Source organism: Alternaria infectoria (genome assembly GCF_024043175.1).
Source record: "Alternaria infectoria strain BMP 0036 chromosome Unknown scaffold_5, whole genome shotgun sequence".
NCBI lineage: Eukaryota > Fungi > Ascomycota > Dothideomycetes > Pleosporales > Pleosporaceae > Alternaria > Alternaria infectoria.
In genome coordinates, this window is record NW_026250694.1 from 709,257 (window position 1) to 734,029 (window position 24,773).

Consider the following 24,773-nt stretch of genomic DNA (forward strand, 5'->3'; position numbering starts at 1 on the left):
GCACTTGGCGCGTTCGAGCCCCACTAAAATTTCTTTGCACCTTCGACAGGTACGGCGCGCGGCAGGCACGACCACGACGTCCCTAAACACCATGGCTGTCGACAACTCACTAGAGTCGCTCCTCGCGACTCTTACTACATCCATTCAGTCTGCTACAGAAGCTCTGCCAAATGACGACATCCTACCACCAAAGGAAGGCATTTCCCTACTGGATGTCAAGAACGAGCTACTTCTATCCTACCTACAAAACCTCGTCTTCCTCATACTCCTAAAGCTTCGCGCACGAAAAGGCGACCAGCAAGAAACGAACCTCCACCCCCAAGATGAAGTCGTCCAGAAGCTAGTAGAACTGCGAATCTACCTAGAAAAGGGTGTACGACCACTCGAAAGCCGCCTGAAGTACCAAATCGACAAGATCCTTCGAACCGCCGACGATGCCACCCGCCGCACCACGCAAGCCACCGCAAAACCCGCCTCTAAACCAAAGAAGACCAAGACGACGGACACAGGCTCCGACTCGGACGTCAGCGACGCCGAATCGGCAGGTACAGCGCAAACCTCGGAAGACGAAGACGAAATGGCCTACGGTCCCCGCCGCGCGCTGGTAACACGCCAAAAGACCGAAGCCGCCCAAGAGCGCGCGCGCGCCGAAACCGCAAAGGACGGCATCTACCGCCCACCCAAGATAACGCCCATGGCAATGCCCGTACCCGAGAACCGCGAAGAGCGCCGCGAGCGCCGCCCCGGAAAATCCGCCACCCTCGACGAATTCATCGCAACCGAACTCTCCGGCGCGCCCATCGCCGAACCCAGCATCGGAAGCACCATCACACACGGCGGACGACACACAAAGTCCGAGCGCGAACGTCGCGAAGAGAACGAGAGGCGCGAGTACGAAGAAGCGAACTTTACGCGGTTGGCGCCGGGGAGCAAGAAGGATGCTGCGAAGCAGAAGGCGAGGCAGCAGCGGGATGGCGGGTTTGGGGGTGAGGAGTGGCGCAGTTTGGGGGCGGGGATTGATCGGATTGAGAAGTTGACGCAGAAGAAGAGTGGGAAGTTGGGGAGCTTGGAGAAGAGCCGGAAGAGGCCTGTGGGGGATGGGCCGAGGGGCAGTGGGAGTATGGCTGGGGATGCGTTTGAGAAGAGGAGGAAGGTTGTTGGGAGGTATAAGTGAGGGATTGGATGATATCCATAGTATGGCAAGATACAGAAGGGAGGTAGACATTTTGCCATGTCTTGCAATCAGAAAATACATGCATTCACGGCAAGGTTCTTCGTGTATACATCCTGATGTTCTTCATTACCAAATTCACCTCTTTTGATTGTAAAGGTATCTACAAAAATCTTCCACACGACGCCCAGACCCTTACTCCATCGACGCCAAGCTATGCATTCATTCATTCCATAAGGGTAGTCCGCTCCCTCAAATTTAGCGACCGACCCCGTAAACGCCCGCAAACATGCTGCTGAAGTGCTGTGCAAATATCCCTCTTCTGCTCCCTAAGCCAGATACCTATACGAATCAGTCTGCGCGCCGTCTACGCGCTCCAGGTATTCACGCTCAATGAGCGACTCGATGCGCTTCTTCACCATGGTGACCTCGGGCTTGAATTGGCCGACGAGTTGGCTGAGGGTCTCGGACATGAGTTGTTGATGCGAGAGTTCTTTGCGTTGTCTGTTTCTTGTTAGCATGTTTGACGTTGTATAGATTTTGAAGAATACATACTTCATGATACGCACAACGGCGGCCTCAATGCAGAAGCCTCGCGAATCGTCATTCTTCTTCTCGGTCTCGCGACGCTCACGATCGCTCTCGACCTTGTTGCCGCCGCTGACGACACCGACCTTGATCTTGACGAACTTGCCCTGGAAGCCTTCGTTGAAGGAGAACTTATCGGTGGGCTTGACATCCTTGGACATGGGCTCCTTGATCAAAATGCGTGTCTTAGGTGCGACGGCGAGCGACTGTAAGTTACGGATGAGATCACTAGGAGGGATGTTTGTCTGGGCTTGGATCTCTTCGAATGTTAGGCGTTCGCCGGCATCAAGCTCGTTGAAGAGAAGCAGGATGATCATGCCATATGTCGACACATTGAGGTCGTGGCGACGCTCCTTGACAGAGCCATCCTTCTGAGGGACCTTGGGGAAGACAGCTTTGATGTCTGCTGATCCCATGTTGGGGAGCCAGGTAAGCTGTCGTCCAGAGTGCTTCTGGCTATAGAACTTTTCGAACCCGCGCTTGAGCTTGTCTACGACAAGAGGGTAATTGCATCGGGGTCGCTTGTCTTCTTCGTCGGCGGCTGCACCACCCATGGTCTCGAGAGGCCAAGTCATGCTAGTCAGCACGTTGATGGATAGCTCGATGCGCTTGGGGTCTTTCTCTCCGAGACCTTCCACATGCTTCTTGAAACCGGCGGTAAGCTCCTCGGAGATGGTCATGTCCTTGAACATGGCCTCCAGCTTGAGAGTGAAATTGTTGCCGAGCTCGATCTTCATCTTGGAGATCATCTGCTTTTCGACTTCGTTGCTAATGGACTTGTTCATCAACAGACGGCGACACAGGTGCTTCTTGTAGTAGCGCTCGAAAAGGTCCTTATCCTGCACGTATCGTAGCAGGATGATGGCCTTCTCCAAAACCGCGTCAATCTCAGCCTCAGTCTTGCCCTTGATGCCCTTCTTCATGTTTTCGTCGATAAAGAGGGAGATGTATTCGGATGATCGTGGGAATGTCACCGAGTTGATGAAATCGGAGAAACTTGCTGTTTGCGCCTGTTGCAGTAGCGGATCGCACTCGAATGACTCTCGCCAAATCTTGTCAAACCGATCTTTCAGGGCAAGGACATCCTCGACCCATTTGATCGCAGCGACAGTCTGCTGGTTCAGGCTCTTCTCTTGCGCAGCACCCTTGCCCTTGTCGGCTGAATCGGCGGCAGGTGCAACGGCTGGCGCCAGTGACGCCGCGATCGCGTCCTTGTTGATGTCTGAGCCCATCTCGACAATGCGCTGCTGAATGGCTCGGGTTGTCTGGATCTTCTTCTCATCTACCCGCCTGTTTAGGTCGTAGATGAGGTTCAGCTCTTCAAGTCTATGGTTGTCGATCATGAAGCGTACACCGCTCTCCATTTCTACAAGCTCGTGTATCCGGAACTTGATCATCTCTTCCTCTACGACTTTCTGAATCTTGGGTCCCGTAGTGTCCAGAAGTGTTTGCTTGCAGCGCTCGTCCTCTTCGTAAATTCTGCGTCGCGCGTGTTTGCAGTATGCGCCGGCATGCGCGTCGCGTAGTAAGAGCTCCGATTCTTCGCGGTAAAAGGCTCTGCTCGTGTCCAGATACTCCACCTCAAAAGACGTGTTGTACAAGCGCTGGTCCTCCGCCTCTATCTCGCCCTCGTGTAGGCCCTCGAGCATATACACGCAAGACTTGATAAGCTGCTTGTCGATGACGTCGCCGTCACGCTCCATCTGTATCTGGTCGAGGATGATGTTGTTCAAGAGGTTGAGGATCGCTCGAGCGTCGGTCGGGGATATCTTGGAATTGAGGATTTCGTCGCGGAACAGAACCATGGCGGCGTTGTAAATTGATGGGCGGCGATGGTCAGCACAGTAGACACGGTCCTAAGCAGGCCGTGTTAGCTAACATCCTCAGCTCAGTCCGTCCAGATACCATCTTACCATGTACATGAGCACGTCTGCCAGCATGCTGGTGCAGATCTGGTGATCGCTCCATGCCTGCTTCAGCCCTTTCAGAAACCTCTCGCCCGCTACACGTCGCTCATTTGGTGTAGTTCCGCCGATACTCTGCGCGTCTACAAGTAGGTTCGTTGAGAGCAATTGCGAGATTGAGGCTCGAACCTCGGTGCTCAACCAATTTCGCTCGAATTCGTGAACTTTCTCGTAGAGAGCCTCGCCTTTCTTCTTCAGAACGATTCGGTATGCGTGGCGGTAAAGTTCCTCGTACGACAGCTTGGACGCATTCTTTGTGTGGATCTCCCTAAAGGCCGCCTCGATGGTGGCCCACGTGTTCTCGAAATCTACTTCGTCGCCGTGCAGACCCTGCGAACGCGCCATTGTTAGTGTTGAGTCTACAGCATGGAGTCTTTTTTTGTGACAGCGAGGTTGAGCGGCGTAGGCTAGCACGCGAGGAAAGTGAAAGTGAAGGTGAAAGTGAGCGCGCAGTACGTACCCTCCTTGGCGGCCGTATCCGCTGTCTTCCTCGTCCTGCGATCATCTTCGCTCCTGCCTTCTTCTGATCGTGTGATATCTAGAGCTTCGGAGCTCGGTGCGGTCGAAGGCGGAGGAGGCTGGCGGTGCAGATGCCCGGTGTGGCGTGGGTGTGAGGAAGAGGCCGGTGGTTCAAAGGAACATTTGGGGGCTAGCACGCAGCACTCCGAGTGTGGCAGTGAAGGAATGGCACGCGTGGCGGCAGACGCGAGTGATGGTGAAGTTCAGGTGCCGGGCGTGTTGCGGGCGAGGGTCCCCGCTGCACGAGAGCTCGCCGTCGTCATGGCTTGGCGCTCGGTCAATTATTCTTTGCCCGCTGCACTTCCGTTCGTCATACCTCACACGCCGTTTCACAGTCGCCAACTCATTCTTTCACCATCTTTGAGTCGTGTCAGTTTGTGTCATATCGTCATGCGCTCCTCCACCTCTTTGTTGCGCGGCATCGCCCGAAGCACTGCGCCCCGAACTGCACGAATCCCCCATGCTGAGCGCACTCCAGCGCCCGCAAAGCGCCTCTTCCACACACCGCGAACGTCAGCTGCCATACGACCTTCACTCATACTATCACGTGCGCGATTACCTTCTACTGTCCGCTTTGAGTCAAGCGCGGCTCCTCCCACGTCAACAGATGCGCCAGACTCACGACTAGAGCGCGAACAAGTCCCGTCATACGAACTCACATTTACCTGCAACGTCTGCAAGACACGCTCTTCACATCGACTGTCGAAGCAAGGCTATCATCATGGGACTGTCTTGATCCAATGTCCGGGCTGCAAGAACCGGCATCTCATTGCAGACCACCTCAAGGTATGACCGATGGAGAGTTGGCATGACTGAAGGTTAATAGTTCCCAGGTATTCTCAGACAAGTCCGTCACGATCGAGGACCTCATGCGGGAGAAAGGCAGCCTAGTCAAGAGGGGTTCCTTAAGCGCAGAAGGCGATGTTGAATTCTGGGACGACGGCAGCACCACACCCAGATCCGCACAATTCCACGCCGAATCTAAGCCCAAGGGCGACAACCGCCTGGCCGCGCAGCCGGAACCATCGAAACCCTCGCAAGACTAAACGTTACGCATTCGAGATAAACACGTCCACTTGTCGACACGGTCGATTTCTCGGACAACCGCCGACAGCCTGTATAACATTGTTTGAATACCACTCAGGAGTTTTCGTTGCGATACAGCGTTTCCGGGTGGCTGAGTGCACCTCGAATACACACGGCCCTGGAACTTCTCCACACGCGCAAAGAAGTGCTTACAGTGATGTTAGACTTACTTTTGTTCGTTCAAGATCGTGCTGCCCGTACCGCGGTATACACCCTTCGATCGCATCGTTTTGTCCAACTTGATGTCAATCCTGAACGATGGATGTGCAGTTTGATTTGCACAGAAAAGCGCCCGACGCGAACATGACGTCCATTGCCAAACAAATTATGACCTCCATCGGACTGAATAAAAAGCATCGGAGGATGTGGTATGTCACGAAACTGCCGAGGCCTAAATTTGTGGGGATGGTGTTTCGTGCCAGTCTGAGGTGAAATCACGACCCTCAGATCGAGAGGAACACGCCCGATCAGCTGGTAACACTCAGGACGGTCTACCGCAAATGACATGGTCGGCCTAACTGTGGTTTGTTCGGAGTCATCGTCAGCTGACCTGGTAGAGAGCACCCTGATCATGCTAGCCATCTCACGATTGTCAACAACAACTAGGTGGATCATCGCGGCGATTTGCAATCTGAACCGCCTTTTCTAAAGCCTGCGTTGCGATAGAATCTGTTGAACTTGTCAAACCCGGTATTTCTTACCACTTCCAAGGCTTTTGTTGTATGGTAATAAGAGTTTTGGACGCTGCGCACTGCCATGTCCACTCTCCCTAGAAGATGACCGACTGGGAAGAATCCCATACGTCGTTTCCCATCCCAGTACTTATGGGTCTGTCCTTTCGAACCGAGGAACGTTACCGGCGCATCGCGATGTGATAGGATGCGATCCACTTCCCTACGTGCGCCGAGATCGTTGTAACGGACGCGAAATGAGTTGTGGCTTGTCGGTTGTTTATTCCGAACCGCCAAGTCCTCGAGTGTTTCTTTTACCTCTCCCCATCACGAATCCATCAAGCACATCCCAGAGAATCGCCAAAAAGTTCACGTATCGCATCTCTTCCTCGACTTTGCGAGCCGAGGCACCCCAAATGGCGTGGTGCAACGTCCTTTAGATGTTGGGGCCGAGGGCTGGCGATGCCATTGACGAGTTTCACGCCTGACAACGATGTGTAGCTGTCACTCGAAGTTGGTCGATATATAATCTGAATGCTCAAAGAGTTAATAGACACCAGCAGAGATCACTTCAAGCGAATCACTCATTGACAGTCGTACCTTCACATCCTTTCGTTAACATTCATTTTTGAGATCCATTCCCATCATTACTCTGCCCGTTCTCTCATTTAGAACCACCATGAAGGTCTCATCTACTATCAGCTTTCTCGCTATCTTTGCGTCAGTCTCGGCTTTCCCGACCTATGTCGCTCGCCAGGCCTGGGTGCCCAGGAACTGGACAGCTCCAGGTCCTACCGATGGTTAGTTGCATCATCTAAACAGACATCTCTGGTAGTGATAGGAGCATCACACTGATCGATGACTCAACAGCACGCGGCCCATGCCCCGGCATGAACACTCTCGCCAACCACGGCTACCTGCCGCACGACGGACGAAGAATCACCCGCGACATCCTCGCCGATGCCATGCTCGAAGGCTTCAACATCGCTAAAAGCGACGCCATCATCCTCTTCTCGCAAGCCGTACGCACCAACCCAGAGCCATTCGCACGTACCTTCGACCTCGACACGCTGGGCCGTGAGGGCGTTCTAGAGCACGACTTCAGCCTCAGTCGCTCTGACCGCTTCTTCGCCAACCCCCTCCCCTTCAACGAAACCGTCTGGGCGGAGACAGCCTCCTTCTTCACAACACCAGAGATTACCGTTCAGCAGCTCGCTGATGCCCGCATGGCACGCCTTGAGACATCTAAGAAAACTAACCCGGAGCACAAGGCGTCGTTGTTGGCGGATGGGTTTAGTTGGGGTGAATGCGCTTCGTTCTTTGAGATTATGGCGGATGGGACTACGAGTACTGTTAGGAAGGACTTTATTGAGTACTGGCTGCGTAAGCTTCACTATCTTTTGAGCGGATGAATGAAGATTGGTTTGCTAACGCGCATGGTGATATAGGAAATGAGCGCATGCCTACTGAGATCGGCTGGACTCGCCGCCCGACTGTTATGCAGACTAGCGAGCGTACTAAGTTCACGCGTGCGCTGATGGAGGCTGCGGGCCAGGGCTCTGGCTTCTCATTGTTGCAGTGAGCGGCCCTTGCGGGGTGTAGCTGGGTCTCACTTGCTGGAAGTTAAGAGGAAAGGAGGAAGAAGTACGGTGTACAAGCGCAAGACGCTCGAGGAATTTCGTTACGTACATATCATAGGTTATAGACGTGCGGACTCCAACTTTATCCAATCACGTAAGATTTTTTCCTGCACGCTTAAGAACCACTGGGTCCGGGGCATATGTCAAAGTTACTCTAAATCAGCTACGCAGCCCTGGGATCTACAGACTCTTTCTGAATTACAAGACTCTCGATTCGTTCACCAGTGACATGCTTGGTCGGACTTAGTCATCAGCCTCATATCTCTGCCTAAACCGCTTCTTTCCGCGTTCTCTTCGGTCAATCTCACTTCTTCTATCCCAAGCTTAACGGCATCTAAGTGAATCTAATAGGAATCTGCACTCGCATCCTATCAATCAGAATTACGTCACAATACCACCGGTCGACTGCGACACGAATTCATGCAACGCTTCACGCTAGCGTATCGCAGCCTGGGACGATCCGCTGGGCTCAATGGAAGCTCTCCAAGCGCCGTTTTCTACGACCTCTGAACCATCACCATATAGACCTATTGACTCAGACGGAGGAGAGGTTCGCTTAGTCGAATTGTTGCCAGGTGGTTATGGCGACCCCATCAGCCTGTCACTATGTACCATCAAGCTGAAAGAGCAGGTGAATGGCCAGGCGGCATACTATGAACACTCTGATAGCACGAACTCGGATGATGAGGAATCACATGAGGAAAATTTCGAAAAGGGCGGATCAAATGCACCGGTTCCGCTTAAGCAGGGTTTCTCGCGCCGATCTGGATATGAAGCTCTCTCGTATGCATGGGGAACAGCGATTAGCCCACTGAAAGTACGGGTTGATGGGACCGATATGTCGATCACCGAGAACCTCGATCAGGGCTTGAGGCGTCTCCGATTCGATGATCAACCCCGTGTGCTTTGGATCGATGCAATATGCATCAACCAGCGAGACCCAGAAGAGAGGTCCCATCAAGTTCAGCACATGGCTACGATCTATAGGTCAGCGAAGCAAGTGTTGATATGGCTTGGCGAGTGGCCAATCTCTACATGTTGTTTGCGCCCCGCGGACTGCCAAATGCTTTGGAGAAACACAGTAGGAGGAAATGACTGGAGAGAAGTGCCCTCATTACCACGCCACATATATCAACATTTCACGGAGATCGTGGCACTGCCCTGGTTCAGTCGCCTCTGGATCATTCAGGAGTTGGCATTAGCGAAAACAGACCCTGCCATAATGATCGGCAGCTTGACTATCAGATGGTCAGACTTTGCCTCTGCAATCGACGGTATAGTTTGTTACCAATGGCTCCACGTGCCAAAAGATCTTCGGGGACGACTTGAGTCGGGTGTGACGCAGTTGTTGTCATTGGATGTGATCAGGTGTCTTTCCAACCGCCATCGAGGCTTGTATTGGTGCCTCTTCAATTCGCAGTGTGCCGTAGCTACAGATCCACGCGACAAGATATATGGACTGCTGGGGCTATGCGACTTCCAAGTCACCGAACCAATCGCGGCCGATTACTCGAAACCGCTGCAACAAGTCTTAGCTGAAGCTACTCTTGTCTCGCTCTTGGAAGAGTCTGCGTTTACTTATCTCGCCCCTAACGCGTTCTCTCCCGACACATTTGATCAAGATCGCTATGGGTCATCTTGGGTGATAGATTTCTCTTCGATGCAAGATTGGCATGGATATTTCATAGAGGTCAGTCCACGATTGAGCTTGGAAGAGCGCCAGAGGCGGCGGAACTCAGCATACCTATCAGTACACGGCCTGACCCTTCACGTATATGGTAGGTATGTTGGTACTGTCTGCGGTGTCCACACCCGCATATTGACGGATCGTCCAACGCACAAGACTCGTTCTCGGATACCAGACACTGAGATCTACGACTTCTACCACAATTTTTTGAAAGCACGAGGCATAACTCCGCGTACTCTTCTGGACACAATAAGAAGGAAGAGCACCAAAGACGAAGACGTTGATCAGTTCGCCAGTCTTCTCTCTAGTAGCAGAGAGGTCTTCTGCGCAGATTCAGCAGACCACGGCATACTATGCCGTGATTTACTCGTTACTAGGGAAGGACATCTTGGCATCTCATGGCATCCAAATCGTAGCCTTGTACCTGTCGGCGCAATTCTGGTCTATTTATTTGGGGCTGAAGTACCTTTCATCTTAGCACCAGTACCAGGAACTCAATCATACGAGATGATTAATGTCGCTTATGTGCCGGGATATGGCAATCGTATCTTGGAAGATCCATACCAGCACAGCTTGCGGGCGACTTGGATTGACTTCGCCGCAGAGGGTGGACAGGAGTACGCAATCGTGTAGTCTCTTCTACGGATCTGATGTCGAATACCAACAACGATCACATTAAACGCAGACTTCTGGAACAGTCGCGACCAGAGACTAGACTCAAGGCAACAACGATAGTGGCGACGAGGTCCTACAAAACGTGCGGTCGCGGATATCGCTAGTAGCCACCTTTAATGCAGCCACGCTTTCTCACTACATTTGTTTTGATGGAAGGGATGAGAAAGAGGTTGCTAGAATTGTGAGAACGAGTAATGTATGGTTATGGTTGCATTATTCCCACATGAAATACATGTCACACAACCGCAACCCCCCCGAACAACGTTCCTGACCTCGAGCCCAACGTGCATCCAAGTAATTCTTCTAATGTTCGTTGCGATCAGGTTGATCGTAACGATTCCCAAGCCTATACGTTAAGTCCGCTTCAGTCAAACCCTCGTGCACTGCCTTGTTGTACGCCTTGAAAGCCGCAGACAATTGCACTACTTGACTCAAGTGCGCTTCTGTAAGTTGGGGGACGCATTCCGCCTCCGGGCGACCCTTTTGCTTTGCTGTTTTTGAGGCAGCGATTGCGAGAGCAACAGCGGTCTGGAAAGCTGATGAAGGTCAGTATAAGCTGTCAAACATTGCCCGAAGCTGGTACCCACCGTTCCGTATCTCTCGCCCGTTCCAGTGGAGACTTTTGACCTCTTCGCTTTTTCGTACGTATTGCTTAGCGTCGTAGTCGTAGTCGATCCTCGGTCCTCCATCCCTATGGTTTTCTTTGAGTCGTCTGAAGAAGGAATCCCAGATTTGTTCTCGAGCTTGATCGTCTAACGGCTCGTAGCCGATAGCCACATGTATTCGTGACATGAATGCTTCATCAAAGTGTCCAACCCGATTTGTTGTGAAGAATATGATTCCTTCAAAGTAATCGAGCGCACGCAGGAAGACTGTACCACTGTTAACAGGAGCTGATAATGCTTGGGCCTGGCTAGCTCTTACTGGAAACGATGCCGTTACGTCTTAGATCCTCGGAAGACCGTTGCGCGAGATAGATGTCTGCTTCATCTAACAACACTATTGCATCCCAGGCTGCCGCGTTCTTGAAAAACCGTAGAAGGTTTCGCTCTAGTTCGATAGGTTCGTGCCCCAGATCAGCTGCCGTTATACTAAGCAGCGGTCGTTTTGTGTATTCTGCGACAGATTCTAGATGATTTTAGAAAAGATCTAGAGTAGAATGATAACCGTACCAGCTGTGAGTGTCTTTCCAGTCCCCGGTGGTCCATGCAAGAGAAATATTTGACCTTCACCCTTTCCGCGTATGAAGTCAACACCCATGAGCTCGGCTTGGCTATCGCTATCGGTGTATGTTTTGACGATGGCTTTAATCATCTCTTTGTTCTTCTCTGGGCGCATAACGAGCTCGTCGATTGCATTTTCTGCAAGAGTGGGCTCTCTTAGACTGTTTACATCGAGAATGTCTACGACTGTCAACTCTCGCCAATGCTAAGAAGCAGCTGGAGTACATACCGTATGTTCGATCCTTGAGAATGAATCCGAACATGTGTGACATGCACAATAGTGCCTGATGCTCGGATAATCCTTTTACCTGACTGGGATCAAGGGTATCGTAGTCGCTGAAAGTGAGAGATATAGTGGCTCCCTTTGTACTATCGACAAGCTTGCATTCGAAGCACTCGCAACGAGGAACCCTGGCTCGTGATCCCGGGACTACCGGCCCTATCCCTTGATGCTGAAATGGTTTACCATATAATGGCGGTGGCAAAGAGCTATAAGGGTTTCTAGGAACTTGATGAAGGTCATCAGTGGTAGAAAGATCCCATTCACTTGCACTGGAGAACTCGCTAAGTGTCCAGGGTAATGACTGGTGTTCCACGACTACTCGGGCCCGATGGTACTTGATTCTCTAGTTAGACATCGTCTTGGATCAGCAATACATGTTACGGACCTTTTTTGTGCCCTGTTTCAATCCTGACCCCGAGTATTCCAGAAAAGTAGGCCCTTTCGCATAGCAAAAGAACTTCTCTCCTCTCTCGATCAGCGTATGCCGTAGACTACCCCCATCCAGCTGGTCCCGGAAATATGTCGGAAAGATGGGCAAGGACATTATTTCGCGTTCTCCATCAAACACAGGTACGCTTATGACCTTTGACTTCCTCTTGATGACCTTGCCGTCGAAGACAAGGTACCACACATTAATTTCGTAGTCACTTGCTCTCACCGTCCGCGAACTGTAATCCATTCCACCGCATACCAGTTCCAACACACAAGCATTCAGTTGTCCATATTCTGTGATGTAGACGTCAGATCCAGGCTTCAATAGTAGCCATAAACCCGCAAACGTCGTAGTAGGCACTTTTTGGGCCCACAGGTTCTTGACTGACTGAAGCTGTACAGTAGGTTCTTTGTCCAGGTAGTCGAGTAAGACGCTAATATGACGGTCGCATTTGTCATTGTCTTCCAAAGTGTGGTTCGCTCGCGCGCTGCTTGAACCGTTTTGATACTCAAGTAATTCTGCCCGGTGGTGATAGAGCTCCTTGAACGGGAATGCAAACATACCGTCTACTAGCGGTTCAGTATCATTCGACGAGTATTTGATAAGGGATCGTAAGGCGTTGAGCAGGAGCGAGGACCTGATGTGGAGCCTCTTTGGTTGGACAGTATCGCCAGGACCCAGAATAAGGCTTGAATCGGAAATATTACCACCGTCTTTCTTCTTGGCACCTGTCGACTTTCCTAAGATAATGTGATGGATTTCCTCAAGGACATGGTCAGACTCGCCATTCAGATTTGAACTTTGAATCACTACAGGTGCGTCCCAAGTTTTGCTGTACAGGAAGTTTTCCGGTTCTCCAGTGTATTGCGATTTGGAGTGGAAATCGATCCGGTACTTCACTACTATCATTGCCGAATCCATTGTAGCCTGTGCATCGGCCGTTTTCTGCTTAGCCGCAGTAATTGGAGGCGATAGAGGCACTCCAAAACGACCAGGTGGGTGCAAGCTACCATATTCGGAGTCTGAGTCAGTATCTTCTTCCTGCGAGTCTAGTCTGATCTCCACACATTGCCAGGGCCTAACGCTTAGGTTCCAGTGCTCGGGCAGGAACAGCAATCTACCTTCCATTTGCCGAAGCCTGAATGTGCCTTCATCTATGTTCTGCTTTGCGTCTTCGTTAGACCCGTATGTGAGCTTGATGATCTCTTTCATCCACTAACAATGGCAGCGAATTAGCTAGGTCCTTCCGCTTTGGTATGTGATTCACATACAGTCCATTTCTCACATAACGCCCATGGAACATCGAACGACTCACCCCGATAATGGGACAAAGTTAGGACCCGGGGATCCCGAAGCTCTAGAGAGCTGGCGCTAGAGGGTTTTGAGCCAAGAGGGTTGAGGTTGTGTTTTTCAAGCTCATGAATTTCGTCAATCTCACAGAGGGCTATGATGAGATCATCACCCTGTTTCCTGATGCGAAGTTTATGATCCTTTGGTGATTCATCTGCTTGCCTGTCAGTCAAACATCGCCACGATAACGACGCTAGTTCTAAAATGGCATACTCAATTCTTGGAGCTTTTCACTGTCGCGATGAACTATTGCATTGCAAAACGGCGGTGACTCGTTCGTCTCGCCTCTGGCTGGCTCGGCTGTGCAAATCGTGGTGTTTTCAGCCTCACGACCCTCCACCCCCAGAGTGGGGTCGAGGAGCGTACTGGTGGACATCGATGATCGGCAAGGCAAGAAACAGGCAAGTGGGAAACGCAGATGCTAGAACAATAGATGGAACGCAAGAACAAATCGGGGATGTTGAGGGTGTTATCAACGACGAGCGGTGGCATAAGCATGATAAGCCTGTTGAGGCTGCGCAGCGACTTGACCGGAAACTTGGCATGCATAGAGCGCAGGAAATGCTTGGTGGGCAGTAGAGATTGTTGCGTCACGAGGCATGCCACGCGAGCGGCTGTGCAAAAGCGCCACAAGTCTACGCGAGCCTGCCGCAGAATGCGCTTTAAGAAGCGCGATTAGCTGAAATACCACATGACTCCCCACAAAAATCAACCCTGCCGTGTACCAAAGTAAAGTCTCAAAGACCAAGCCCAACCCAGGACCAGACCGCAGTCTGCGTCAAAGGCGCACTCTATTCTTTCTTGTCTTCGACATCTTGGATGATCGATAGATTCCCAGATCAGAAATCCTCTGCTCGCTTAGGTAGGTATAGGTTCAGTGACCAATCAAATAAGTGCCCGCATAGCCTCATTCAATCTTACACTTTTGATACTCAACTCGATTAAACCCGCGAATAAATTGGTCTGGATGGACGAGTCAAAGATGAGATACGCCGTCGTCCAGCGACGGTGGACGGACGAGCTTACACGGTCTGAGACTACTTCCCGTGGGTCAGGGTTCGTTCAGGATGGGAACAGCATCAAGTATGTGGAGGAAGAGCGGTCAAAGCAGCTGTTTGAGTGCCCAAGTCAGGATGATGAGAGGTCAGTCGCTCCTTCCCGTACCTTTGCGAACATTTGGAACTTACCAGAGTAGTTTTGAGGTGGTAAACATCGCCAGAGAAGAACTTGGGAAGATGATTGCAAGGTTCGATACGGATACAAAGTTGTCTTCTTGGCCAAAATTAGGATCGTCGAAGAAGTCTGCAAAAGCCAAAGTAGCCGAAGTGCTTCACAAATCAGCAGAGAACGAAATCGATGACCTCAAAAGTTCAGTTGAGAACCTTGGGTTGGAGTGGAAGCAGAAACACGGTCCAGTGCGCCTCATGTTCTGACAAACTATGATGCTCTACTGTCGCTGACCATTGGGAAGGTTTTTGCCGCGTTCAAGAAGATTTGCAGTACGCTCGACGACCACAAAAGCATTCTCAAGGTCTTCCCGTCTCAAAATAATTATACTTCCCCTCTGGTCGGCAGTGTAACGATCCTGATGAAAGTAAGAACCCTGCTTCCAGGAACGCACGTCATAGGTTCGGCGACTGACATTAACAGGCCGCCCAATCCCACAGCGAAATCTCGCTCAAACTGTCCACATCGATTGCAGAAATATCAGAGAAGGTTTCGACATGCTCAAACGTGCTATCGATAGTGAAGACAGCTCGAGCCAGAAAAAAGCTCGCTGCCATCTATGCACGTATGTTCGACTTTTATCGGACCGCGATAAGCTGGTACATGCAATCGAGCTTTGGTCGTTTAATGCGCAGCTTCAACGAGAATCTTGTGAAAGAGTTTGAGGATGCAAAGAAAGACCTCGAGGTCGATGTTGTCGAGCTTTACCGAGAGGTTGCAATTGCCAATACCGCGATAGTCGCTATGGTCAACGGCCGGGTCAGGATTCTTGAAGATGAACTGCACCGGCAGCGACGTAACTACGAAGTACGTGACATGCTGGCTGGCCAACGAATGGAGAGGATGATGCAAGAGACATGGACAAGCGTAGAGCAACTCCAGAGCATGATAACTTCCGCAACCTTTTCCAAGCCAGCAGAGATTGCGCAAAATCTCGTCGTGAATCCTCCAGCTTGTGGTTCGATATATAATCCCCGAAATAACCTCGACGCTTTCATCATCGATAAGGAGCAACCGGGCTTCTCAGGCAAAGCAAACCTCTGGGTTTCCGAAAAAGATATCATACACAAACTTCGTCTGTGGATGACAGATAACACGAAATCGCGGACATTGTGGATATCAAGCCCGTATAAGCCAGGTGTAGCCGTCCCGAGCTGTCGAGCAGCAGTCATGGCGACGATAGCTGCAGCATGGCAAGCGGAAACTCCGATCATCTCGTACTCCTGCAGCCGACCATCCAGGAATCAGTTGCGTCCCGGTATGAACGTCGAGCAAGTTGGAATGATCAGCCTGGTATACGGCTTCATCCGTCAGCTTTCACAATTTAGCAGAGTCGACGAGGAGTTCGAGAATCACGATGACGACTTCGCTGCTCTCAACGGAGAAGTCTCGTCCTGGGATGCCAGTCTAAGACTTCTGAAGATGCTCTTAAGAAAGGCGCCCGTCGTTACGTTTTGCGTGATCGAAAACCTGAATGATTTGGAATGGAATAACGGTGGAGTCTGGTGCAAGCAGCTGCTTGATGTTTTGAGAGAGTGCCAGCAGGAGACAGGGGTTTCCTTCAATATTCTCTACTCGACAACTGGCCAATCGCGAGTGCTGCCTGCATACGTCAGCGTTAGGGATCGGCACATGACGTCAAGTCGAACATGACCTCATTCTGGAGTATGAACAGCCTTGCTCATCGAGTTCTCAATGCGTACCTCAACGAGCACATGCAACCACCTTATACAAGAAAAAAATTAAATAGGTCTGCAGACTACGTTGACCTAAAACCTTGCAAAGTAGGTAACCCAACGTCAACGTAGGCTCTAGGCTGTTTAGTTTTTCCCTAGGTTGGCGTGCATGCAACGAGCGAAGTAATCAGAAGCGTGTATACTTCAATAAAGGGTATCACATGCCATTCACAGTCTACCATCTCCATACTCTCCCCACCTCATGCCATGCAAAGCTGAACTTTTCTTTCCCACACCCTTTCCAATGCCAAACGCCATATAAATGCATACGAAAACATCTGCACGTGCAACTCATCGGCCAGACCTCATCAACCAGATTACAACATCTACCATCCCTGCCTCCTCCCCTTCTCTCCCGCACTCCTCGCCTTCTTATTAACCCTCTTAACATCATGCCTCCTCCTCTTCTCCTTCATCACCTTCTCAGGATCCAACACAGCATCCACCTTCCTCTTGCGCCTCCTCTCTTCTCTCCGCTCCCGAACACCTCTTTGCACCTCCGCCATAACATTAAGATACTCCTGCGTACCCAACCGCTTCTGCAGCGTATTCATGACCTCGCGCGCCTTATCTGATAGCGCTTTGTATGGGTCTACAGGCGGGTTGTTGTTGGAAGTGGGAGCGAGCGCGGCACTTGCTTTGGGGAAGGTGGCGTCGGTGGATGTTAGGGTGGAGAGTGTGGTGAGGAGGTGGGGGAGGGATGTTGAAAGCGGTTCTAGAGGGAATTTCGCGGCGATGGTGTCGAAGAGGGACATTATGGTTGTTTTTGCGTTCATGGTGCTCTTATCTTTGCGGACGATGCCTGAGAGGCGGATCATGAGGCGGTGGATCGCTGTTGGTGGAGTGTCGTCTGTTTTCTCGGGCTTCTTCGATTCGGGTGGAGGGGAGAAGCCGGAGAAATCTTCTTCGTCGTCTAGGGCTGATGCGGCGCCGTTTGTTGACGCTGCTGTTTCTCCCGCTTCTTCTTCGTCGTCGGTCTTCTGCCAGTGCCATTTGGCGCCGTTGACAGCGAGGCAGCGCGCGAGGAAAGCGATATTCTTGACGCTCTGCATGCAGAGCTGTTCTGAGACCTCGGGGTTGAGCAGATTCCTCAGGAAGGCATTGCAGAGCTGCGTCATGCTCTGCTCTGTTAGTTGCAGACCACCTGACCCCTCCAGAGGTAGAGCACCAAGACCAGTGTCCTTGTTCGAGACACCCAGATGGGCAAAGTATGTACCCAACAGCTCCGCAGCCTTGAGCTTGACCCATAAGTGCGGGTAAGTTGCGCTTGCTTGTACTGCGGTCCATAGGCTATCCTTGTTCGATGCAAACATGGTGTCGGTGTACTTCTTGCAGATCTTGGAGAGTAGAGTGAGAGAGTAGTACAACAACTCCCAGTCGTCTTCATCGCGTCGTGTCAAACACTCATCAATCGTTGCGTCGAGCCGATCAAGAACGTATGCTACCTCCTTTGGCTCTTCAACCTCTTCCATTGCTTCGAAGTAGAACCCAAAGCACTGAATGCCCAGACGCTTAAGACCAACGTTGTCGTCCTGCTCCAGCCAATTCTTAAGGTCAGACGCGAAACTTTGCAACCGCTTGTCGCTCGCGTGTTGGAACAGCCTCTTGATGAGCAAGCTAGCCATTTCTCGGCATTTGGGTGAGTCGTCGTTTGCCACAGTGTTGATCAGCGGGAGGAACATGATGCCGTGGTACTCATACTGTGCCTTCTCCGGGAAGCGAGGCAGCGCCTTTCCGATGATGAGATCGAGCGCCTCCATGACTGACTGCCTTCCTTCCACATGCTCGTAGCGGAGGTTCTTGAGGAGGAATTCGACCTGCTTCTTGAAGCGCTTCTCGCTCTGCGTGTAGGAGGTCAAGAATTGGAAGTAGTGCGAACGGGCGATGTCGCGCGCGGATTTCGTCTGATTGGTGATCATCATTTCGGCTACCTTGTCCATGGCTTCGTACATCTCAGGAACGTCAATGTGACGGTTCATGACAGCCTTGAGGAAACCGAAAGTGACACCTGATCGATCTGGCTCGTCCAAGTCGGGAATCATGCGCTTGAGGAGGTGACCGACGTCTCTTTCCTTGATCGGCACGTTTGGTCGCTCGCGTAGCACCGCTGAAACTAACTTCAGTGAGGCTTGCGCAAGCTCCGTGTTGGACGACAGTGCGCCCTTGATGGCGCGCATCGCTTCGTCGATGTACACGGGGCAGTTGGTGTCCAGCTCCGTCATCGGTACCTTGATGATGGTTGTGAGAAGGCGAACAGCCGAGACCTGCACCTCTTCTTGTCCTTGTACCATGGCGTCGCCAATGATCGGAAGGAAGCCAGCCAGATTCTGGGGAGTTTGGAGGTCTTCATGCTTGCGGAGCACAGTCCGAAGAATATCCATACCGAAGCGAATCATCTTAAACAGGTAAGAATTGGTGCTAAGTCTTGCGCCAGACTTGGCTGCTCCCCGGTTGTTGATCAGATACCGCTTGTTCTTGGGGTCGATCTTGGCCTTCTTTTCGGTGGTCGTGGTTGCAGCATATGCCTCCTGGATGAGCTCATAACAGAATACCAAGATATCCCTGTTGTTCACCGTGGGGTTCTGAAGAACACCGAGTCCGATACGTCGCAAAAGCTCGTCGATCTTCTGAACCATCCTTGCATTGAGCTTCTCGATCAGAAGAGATCTAATCGGAAGGACGAGCTTGATGATATGCGCGGGAGTGGCACACCGTGCTACGATATCCATGGAATCGAAAGATTTGCTGCTCTTCACCTCCTTCATCTTAGAAATGTATTCTTCAGCATCCTTCTCCTGACCTGCAGCACCGAAAGTGTCGTCCATGATCTAAATACTCAGTTAGTTTGTTCCCAAAGTGGATGCATTCTGTCGGGATACTTACAACATCGACTAGCTCCACCAGACAGTAATCAAGATCACCTGGGTTCGTTTGGTCGGCGAGCTTGACCAGAATGGTATGCAAAGTGAACGACAGAACGTGGAGCTGGTAACCGCGTTGAAGCGCAGTCCGCAAAGCCTTCAGGATGAAGCCCACGTAGCCAGGGCCCAGTATCGTAGCAATATCACTGAGGGTGTTTCTCGACATGTCGCGTGCCTCTTGCGCGCGACTTTTCAAGATGTAGCAGATATCCAGAAGAACGCCCGGTAACCGTGTCTCGATCTCGAGCGGCGGCAGAATCAGAAGAATCTTGGCAATCGCGGTTGCAATCGGCACTCGTAAACTGACGGTAGCCTCATCCTTCTTGTGTAGGAAGTTGGTCAAGTCGGGCAGGAAGTTGCTGATTAGATCGGTGCTAAGTTTGTCCTGTTGTGGGAGCGTCTTGGCCAAAGTCGATAAGGGCTGGTCAATCTCCATAGCGTCCCCAGCTTCCTCTGTCTCGGATGCGCCTTGAGAGGAGGGCTTGGCAATGTAAGCTTTGGCACGTCCTGCTTGGTTCAAACCGTCCATGAGACCTGCGATCAATCGGATAATAGGCTTTTGCAGGTCTTCCTTGCTAGTCAGGTAGCCGATGTAGCGTTTGAGTAGGGAACGGAACTGCGGCCATTCAAGACTCTCGGTCAAAGATGTGAGTGTCTTGATCGTCTCTCCCAGAAGGCTGTCAGCAGCCTCGTCGTCACCCTTGTTGAAGACGAAGTGCTCGAGGAGTGGTATCAGAATGTGATAGATGTTGGTACCTCGCAGGTGGGACGCGTGGGTGGCCAGACGGCGCAAGGCTCGCAGTCGTCGATGACCCTGGATGTGCAAAATGTTGCCAAAGAACGATGCCTCGTCATCTTCTGAGAGGAGGACATGCAGATCGGCTACGGGAGTCCAGTCTGAATGTGTCTTGACCAGATGTTCCAGGACGGCAAGGTATTCGACCCGCACAAGCTCCGAATTCTCCCGCACACCATTCTGAATCCCAGGTAGGACTGCAGCTGACACAAATTCTTTGAACTGTTCGCTCGACGCGACCTCGCTGAAACGACGTAGAGATAGTGATGCATTGACTCGAATGCTGAGCTCGTCGTTATCCTTGATGAGATACAGCATGTTGTAAACTAGAGGCTTCCACTGTGTGAGCGTGTATGATCGATAACTTTCTTCGTTTATGGCATTGAAAGCTTGCGAGCGGCGTTCAAAGTCTGGTTCATCGAGCCGTCCAGTAGCGAATGAATTCAGATCATGGCACAGCTTTGCGATCACTGTAAGATCACCGTTGGTGTCGGAGAGATCCTGGAGAACATCGCAAAGCAAGCTTCGGGCTATTCGATCCTGAACGAAACTGAACATAGGTGAGATAGCATCGTAGGTTGTGTCAAAGAGTTCAAGCAAACTCTGGCTATCACATCGCTGGATGAATTCATGAAGGATCTTGAGTAAGCCAAGCTTAGTACGTGGGTTGACGCGCTTTGAAGGCTGGCGAAGCAAGAAAGTTGCGATCTCGATCATGCTCCGGGATTCCGTGGCACCGACTACATGAGGCGCTAGGTCTGCCACCGTTTGTACACCGGCTTCGAGCACTTCTTTACCAGGGCTTTGGCGAAGTAGTTGGCCAACTCGGTGGAGTATCGCAGTTGAGTATGGCTGGATGATATCGGTATGGATACGATTCCTGAGGAGTTTCGACTCTGTCGTCGGTGTCTCATCTTCTTCGGTGACAAGAGAAACGATGCTTCGAACGATGTCGTTCAAGACAAAGCACTTGACCTCGTCCTTAGCCGATGGTACCTCCAGGCAGTCTATGATCTTGTGCAGAATGGCAGGGTTGAGTTCTACCAAGAACGGAGCTGTCCGGCTTGATTTAGACCATGCCGCGAACAATCTGAGTAGTCCTGAGACGGACTGGGCTGTCTCAATGGGCAGCTGCTCGAGCCTGGGCTCGACCATCTCCTTGACTAGAACACCTGCGTACGGTTTCCAGTCAAAGTCCGGACAGTTTTCAAACAGCCTACCCAGAATCTGCAGCGCCCGCTGCCGGATAGTCTTCAGTAAGGAGGTCTTTGTCGCTCGACCTTCGTCATCTTCGCTTTCGTTTGGTCTTGACAGTTCTCGCGATGCCTTGGTGGCTGAGTATAGAATGGGATCCACGACGATTCCGGCAAAGGGCGCGAATGTAGTTGCAAACGTACTCAGCAAGTCATCAAGTAGGTTCAACATTCCCACCTGCTTTCGCGGGTCTACCAGCTCTTTCTGCAGCAGCTCTTCATCGACCGCGGAGTCTTTGAGAATTGAGATGCGGCCTAAAGGCCCGAACGCGATCTGCAAGAATTGGCGTATAGCGTCATCTCCGAATCTGGTCTTCAGGCCGACGAAAACGGCCTTCCTCTTCGACTCCAGACCTCGCTTGCCAGCTATGACTTTTCCGTATAAAAGTCGCAGAACAATCGGAAGTACTTGATCGACGTCGGTATCCTGCAGCTTTCCTTCGCTGAGGAAGATTGGTAGCTCGTCACGGAATCGCTCATCATCAAGCAAATTGAGCAGTTGTTCTTGGTGTTTGACAATGACTGGATCTTTCCACGTGAGAAGTGCCTTCAGAGCGGCTTTCTGGATCTCGATGTCTCCGTTTCCTAGTAAAGCAAGCAGAGCTTCGCGAACCTCGTCCGTACGGTACAGGACCTTGGGGTTGTTGAACTTGGCGAAGATTGAAAGCATTGCTTTCTGGTCTTTCCTTGACCAGCGATCCTGCAGAATGGCATCCGCATCTTGTTCGGGATTGGGCGCATTTTCAGGCTCCGGTGTGGCCTGGTTCAGTGCCCAGTTTAGCAGCACGGGGACAAGAAGGCGAGAACGCTTCTCCGCGATGTGTGGCAGGGAATCCAATACTCGGAGAGCTTGTGTCCTGCTGAAAGGATTGTGGAAAGGTACTTCGGCATGATTGTCCTTGAATAAAGTCTCCAGCTGTTCCTTAGTACTGTCAGCCTGTGACTGTACATTGGCCACACGCCCTTGCAGCTCCATGAGGTTGGTGCACTCGAAGTCTGTGGCGTAGGGTCGCTGTGTGGATTCCGGTTGAGATGCGTTCGTGAAACTTTCGCTGGCATCGGAAGCACTCAGCCATTCGAAAACATGTTGGGTGACGAAACCCTCGCCTTCTTTTGTCTGGCAAATGGCCTTCAAAGCTGCGCAACTGTCGTTCCAGACCGAAGCTAGTTTGACGTGTAGCAATCCTAGACAGAAAGCGGGTATGGCCTCCCCTATCCATTCATTAGAACATACACCTGGGTACAGTTTCGCGATTTGCCCTATGCGCATCGCAATGGATCTCTGAGTCTCTAGATTCAGTGGTGTCTGCTCGATCAGCATCGCGGTATGCAGTATGTCCTGATGTTCCTGGCTCTGCCCTGCAATTATCTTCAAGACTTGTATGGCTGTGAATCTTAGGTCATGTGATGGAGACCCCAAGCAGCGCATTAGTGTTCGCTTCAGAGGTTCCATGTGAGAGCCGGTAATGTCGACTTTGGTCTTTTCCCGCTCCAATAAGCGCAGGAATGCGCGCCAGAAAGCTAGAGAATGGCCATATACAGGAGATGCTTGACACAACGCAGGCCATAAACTTGTCGTCAAGTCATCACTGTCGCCTTTACTGATGAGGGCCTGAAACCCGTTGCCGGTGGCAAATATGTCTACAGTTTGTCGGGGCTTTGCGCTGTCGGTGTCTAAGGCGTTCTTGAGTAGCTCTGCAAGGTCGGTCATTATTCCGTGGGTCTTATCGTTTCCTAGACGCAGCGTATCTACAGCGAATAGCAAAGCATTGCAGTAAAATGTTTCGTAATCTGAATCGACATCGCCGCGTACAGACTCAAGAAGCTTGTCGAACGGTTCGTGTACGGTCACTTGCCATTGATCAGAAGCCTGTAGATCGACTTTCGCCAGCGCGCTGTTGTCGTTGTTGTCGCGCTTGTAGTAAAGTCGAGGGAGGATAGCGCAAAATTGTGATCCGTGCTCGTGTGCCTTCTGCGCGATGAACCTCTTGAAATAAGGAAGTAGCAACGTCCTGAATCTCTCCACCCCTAGGTCAGCAAAGAGATTGCAGAAGGGTAAGAAGTATGATTCCCAGGGGCCGCGGGTAAGCCCTTCGAGCAATTTTCCGTATGGTGTCGCTGCGCCAAGAGGACAGTATTGGAACACAACAGAGACGACCGACAAAAGCTCCCACGCATCAACGGAATCGAGAGTGGATGATTCCTTGGTTGAGTTCAGCAAATGATTGACCAAGCTCAGCACGGGTTGCCAGTCATCGACACGATCACCTTGTCGCACACCACAAGCGACTAGCAGCAGACGAGACGAAAGGCCCATGTAACGCGTATCGGAAGATGTCTTATCGATCTGTGCGAGAATCACTTCGAGGAGTGGCGCGAAGTTTTCTGCGTCGGTATGATGGATAGCAGCGGTGATGACGCCAGTCACCACGGGCTCCAGAGGCGGGATGCGGAGTTGGACGTGCTCTTCGTTGTAGGTCTCTGCTAAAAGCTCCTGTAGTATGGCCGTCGCGCTCGAGTGGAATCCGCGTTGTACACCCTTGAGCGAGTCGGTCAACAGGTACATGAGACCCTGCTGGAACGCGTAGTCCTTGCCCGACTCTTGCTGGTCCTTCAGCTGGTCCGATATGTGCTTGATGATTGTCCGGAGAGGCATCTTGTCGCGGTGGTAGCCGGCGCCGGCTTTGCGGACTAGGAAGCTGAGCGATTCGGCGGCGAAACGGGAGACGAAGGCTTTCTGGCGCTCTTTGCCCAGCAGAGGCGACATGAGATCGAAGACCGGGCGCAGGTTGGGGACTAAGAGGCGCGAGAGGTACTTGAACAGCCATGCGAGACAGCCAAAAGCCCACTCTATGACCTCGACATCAGCATGTGTGGCTGCCAGATGCGACACCGTCGTGACTGCCTTTTCAAAGTACTTCTCGAACCGCTCGCCCATGTCGTGTGCCAGATGCGCCGTGAGACTGAGCAACGGTTCTTGGCTGAACTTCTCGCCCTTCTCGATGTATTCTACGAGCAGGTCGAATATGCGGTCGCTGTGGTGGAGGACCTGGGGGAGGCTGTCGCATAGTGGCGCGACCTTGCGGGCGAAGGTGGTGAAGCCCTCGGACATGTTGAGCTCCCGCCACTCATTGAACGAGTCGCGGAAGTAGGAGAAGGTGGATTCGAGTTCGGCGTCGTCGAGGAAGGTGCTGCGACCGCGGCGGATGGGTTCGATCTTGAGCTGGGCAATGCGCTGGGTGAAGCCTTTGAAGACATGGTTGCGCGTCGATTCGGTGCCGCCCTTGACCCGTTTCTGGGGGCGCGCTGATTTGGCGACCTTGGATTTGGGCTTTGCAGCCGGCTTCGCGGTTTGGCCTCTCGACATGGCGGCCATGGTGTTGGGTGGAGTTGTGGTGGTGAGGGCTGCGGCTGTATCTTCACTCGATGATGCTCCACTAGAATTTCCTGGCGCTAACAAAAAAGCTGGACCCTGGCACCACCGAGGCCTCCGACGCGCCAATCACCCATACTCAACACCACGCGTCGCCAACATCAACCTATCGAAACA

The 24,773-nt window shown here is 51.8% G+C and overlaps 8 protein-coding genes across 8 annotated transcripts; 4 read left to right on the plus strand and 4 right to left on the minus strand.

Annotated features, from left to right (window-relative positions):
• Positions 1-91: 91 nt before the first annotated feature.
• On the plus strand, positions 92-1,174 carry J4E92_003905 (uncharacterized protein; the record flags this gene model as incomplete). Its single annotated transcript, XM_051495298.1, has 1 exon — positions 92-1,174. One exon carries the CDS (start codon positions 92-94, stop codon positions 1,172-1,174), a length of 1,083 nt encoding a protein of 360 aa, XP_051354317.1.
• Positions 1,175-1,500: 326 nt separating this feature from the next.
• On the minus strand, positions 1,501-4,228 carry J4E92_003906 (uncharacterized protein; the record flags this gene model as incomplete). Its single annotated transcript, XM_051495299.1, has 4 exons — positions 1,501-1,675; positions 1,727-3,615; positions 3,673-4,053; positions 4,184-4,228. The coding sequence occupies 4 exons, from the start codon at positions 4,226-4,228 to the stop codon at positions 1,501-1,503; spliced, it is 2,490 nt and encodes an 829-aa protein (XP_051354318.1).
• Positions 4,229-4,632: 404 nt separating this feature from the next.
• On the plus strand, positions 4,633-5,288 carry J4E92_003907 (uncharacterized protein; the record flags this gene model as incomplete). The annotated part of the gene is made up of 2 exons (XM_051495300.1): positions 4,633-5,028; positions 5,076-5,288. The coding sequence occupies 2 exons, from the start codon at positions 4,633-4,635 to the stop codon at positions 5,286-5,288; spliced, it is 609 nt and encodes a 202-aa protein (XP_051354319.1).
• Positions 5,289-6,678: 1,390 nt separating this feature from the next.
• J4E92_003908 (uncharacterized protein) lies at positions 6,679-7,581 on the plus strand (the record flags this gene model as incomplete). The annotated part of the gene is made up of 3 exons (XM_051495301.1): positions 6,679-6,799; positions 6,870-7,382; positions 7,448-7,581. The coding sequence occupies 3 exons, from the start codon at positions 6,679-6,681 to the stop codon at positions 7,579-7,581; spliced, it is 768 nt and encodes a 255-aa protein (XP_051354320.1).
• Positions 7,582-10,304: 2,723 nt separating this feature from the next.
• J4E92_003909 (uncharacterized protein) lies at positions 10,305-11,496 on the minus strand (the record flags this gene model as incomplete). Its single annotated transcript, XM_051495302.1, has 4 exons — positions 10,305-10,537; positions 10,589-10,873; positions 11,228-11,404; positions 11,454-11,496. 4 exons carry the CDS (start codon positions 11,494-11,496, stop codon positions 10,305-10,307), a joined length of 738 nt encoding a protein of 245 aa, XP_051354321.1.
• Positions 11,497-11,871: 375 nt separating this feature from the next.
• J4E92_003910 (uncharacterized protein) lies at positions 11,872-13,152 on the minus strand (the record flags this gene model as incomplete). Its single annotated transcript, XM_051495303.1, has 1 exon — positions 11,872-13,152. One exon carries the CDS (start codon positions 13,150-13,152, stop codon positions 11,872-11,874), a length of 1,281 nt encoding a protein of 426 aa, XP_051354322.1.
• Positions 13,153-15,144: 1,992 nt separating this feature from the next.
• On the plus strand, positions 15,145-16,170 carry J4E92_003911 (uncharacterized protein; the record flags this gene model as incomplete). The annotated part of the gene is made up of 1 exon (XM_051495304.1): positions 15,145-16,170. One exon carries the CDS (start codon positions 15,145-15,147, stop codon positions 16,168-16,170), a length of 1,026 nt encoding a protein of 341 aa, XP_051354323.1.
• A 409-nt stretch (positions 16,171-16,579) lies between these two features.
• J4E92_003912 (uncharacterized protein) lies at positions 16,580-24,599 on the minus strand (the record flags this gene model as incomplete). The annotated part of the gene is made up of 2 exons (XM_051495305.1): positions 16,580-19,081; positions 19,137-24,599. The coding sequence occupies 2 exons, from the start codon at positions 24,597-24,599 to the stop codon at positions 16,580-16,582; spliced, it is 7,965 nt and encodes a 2,654-aa protein (XP_051354324.1).
• Between the last annotated feature and the right edge of the window lie 174 nt (positions 24,600-24,773).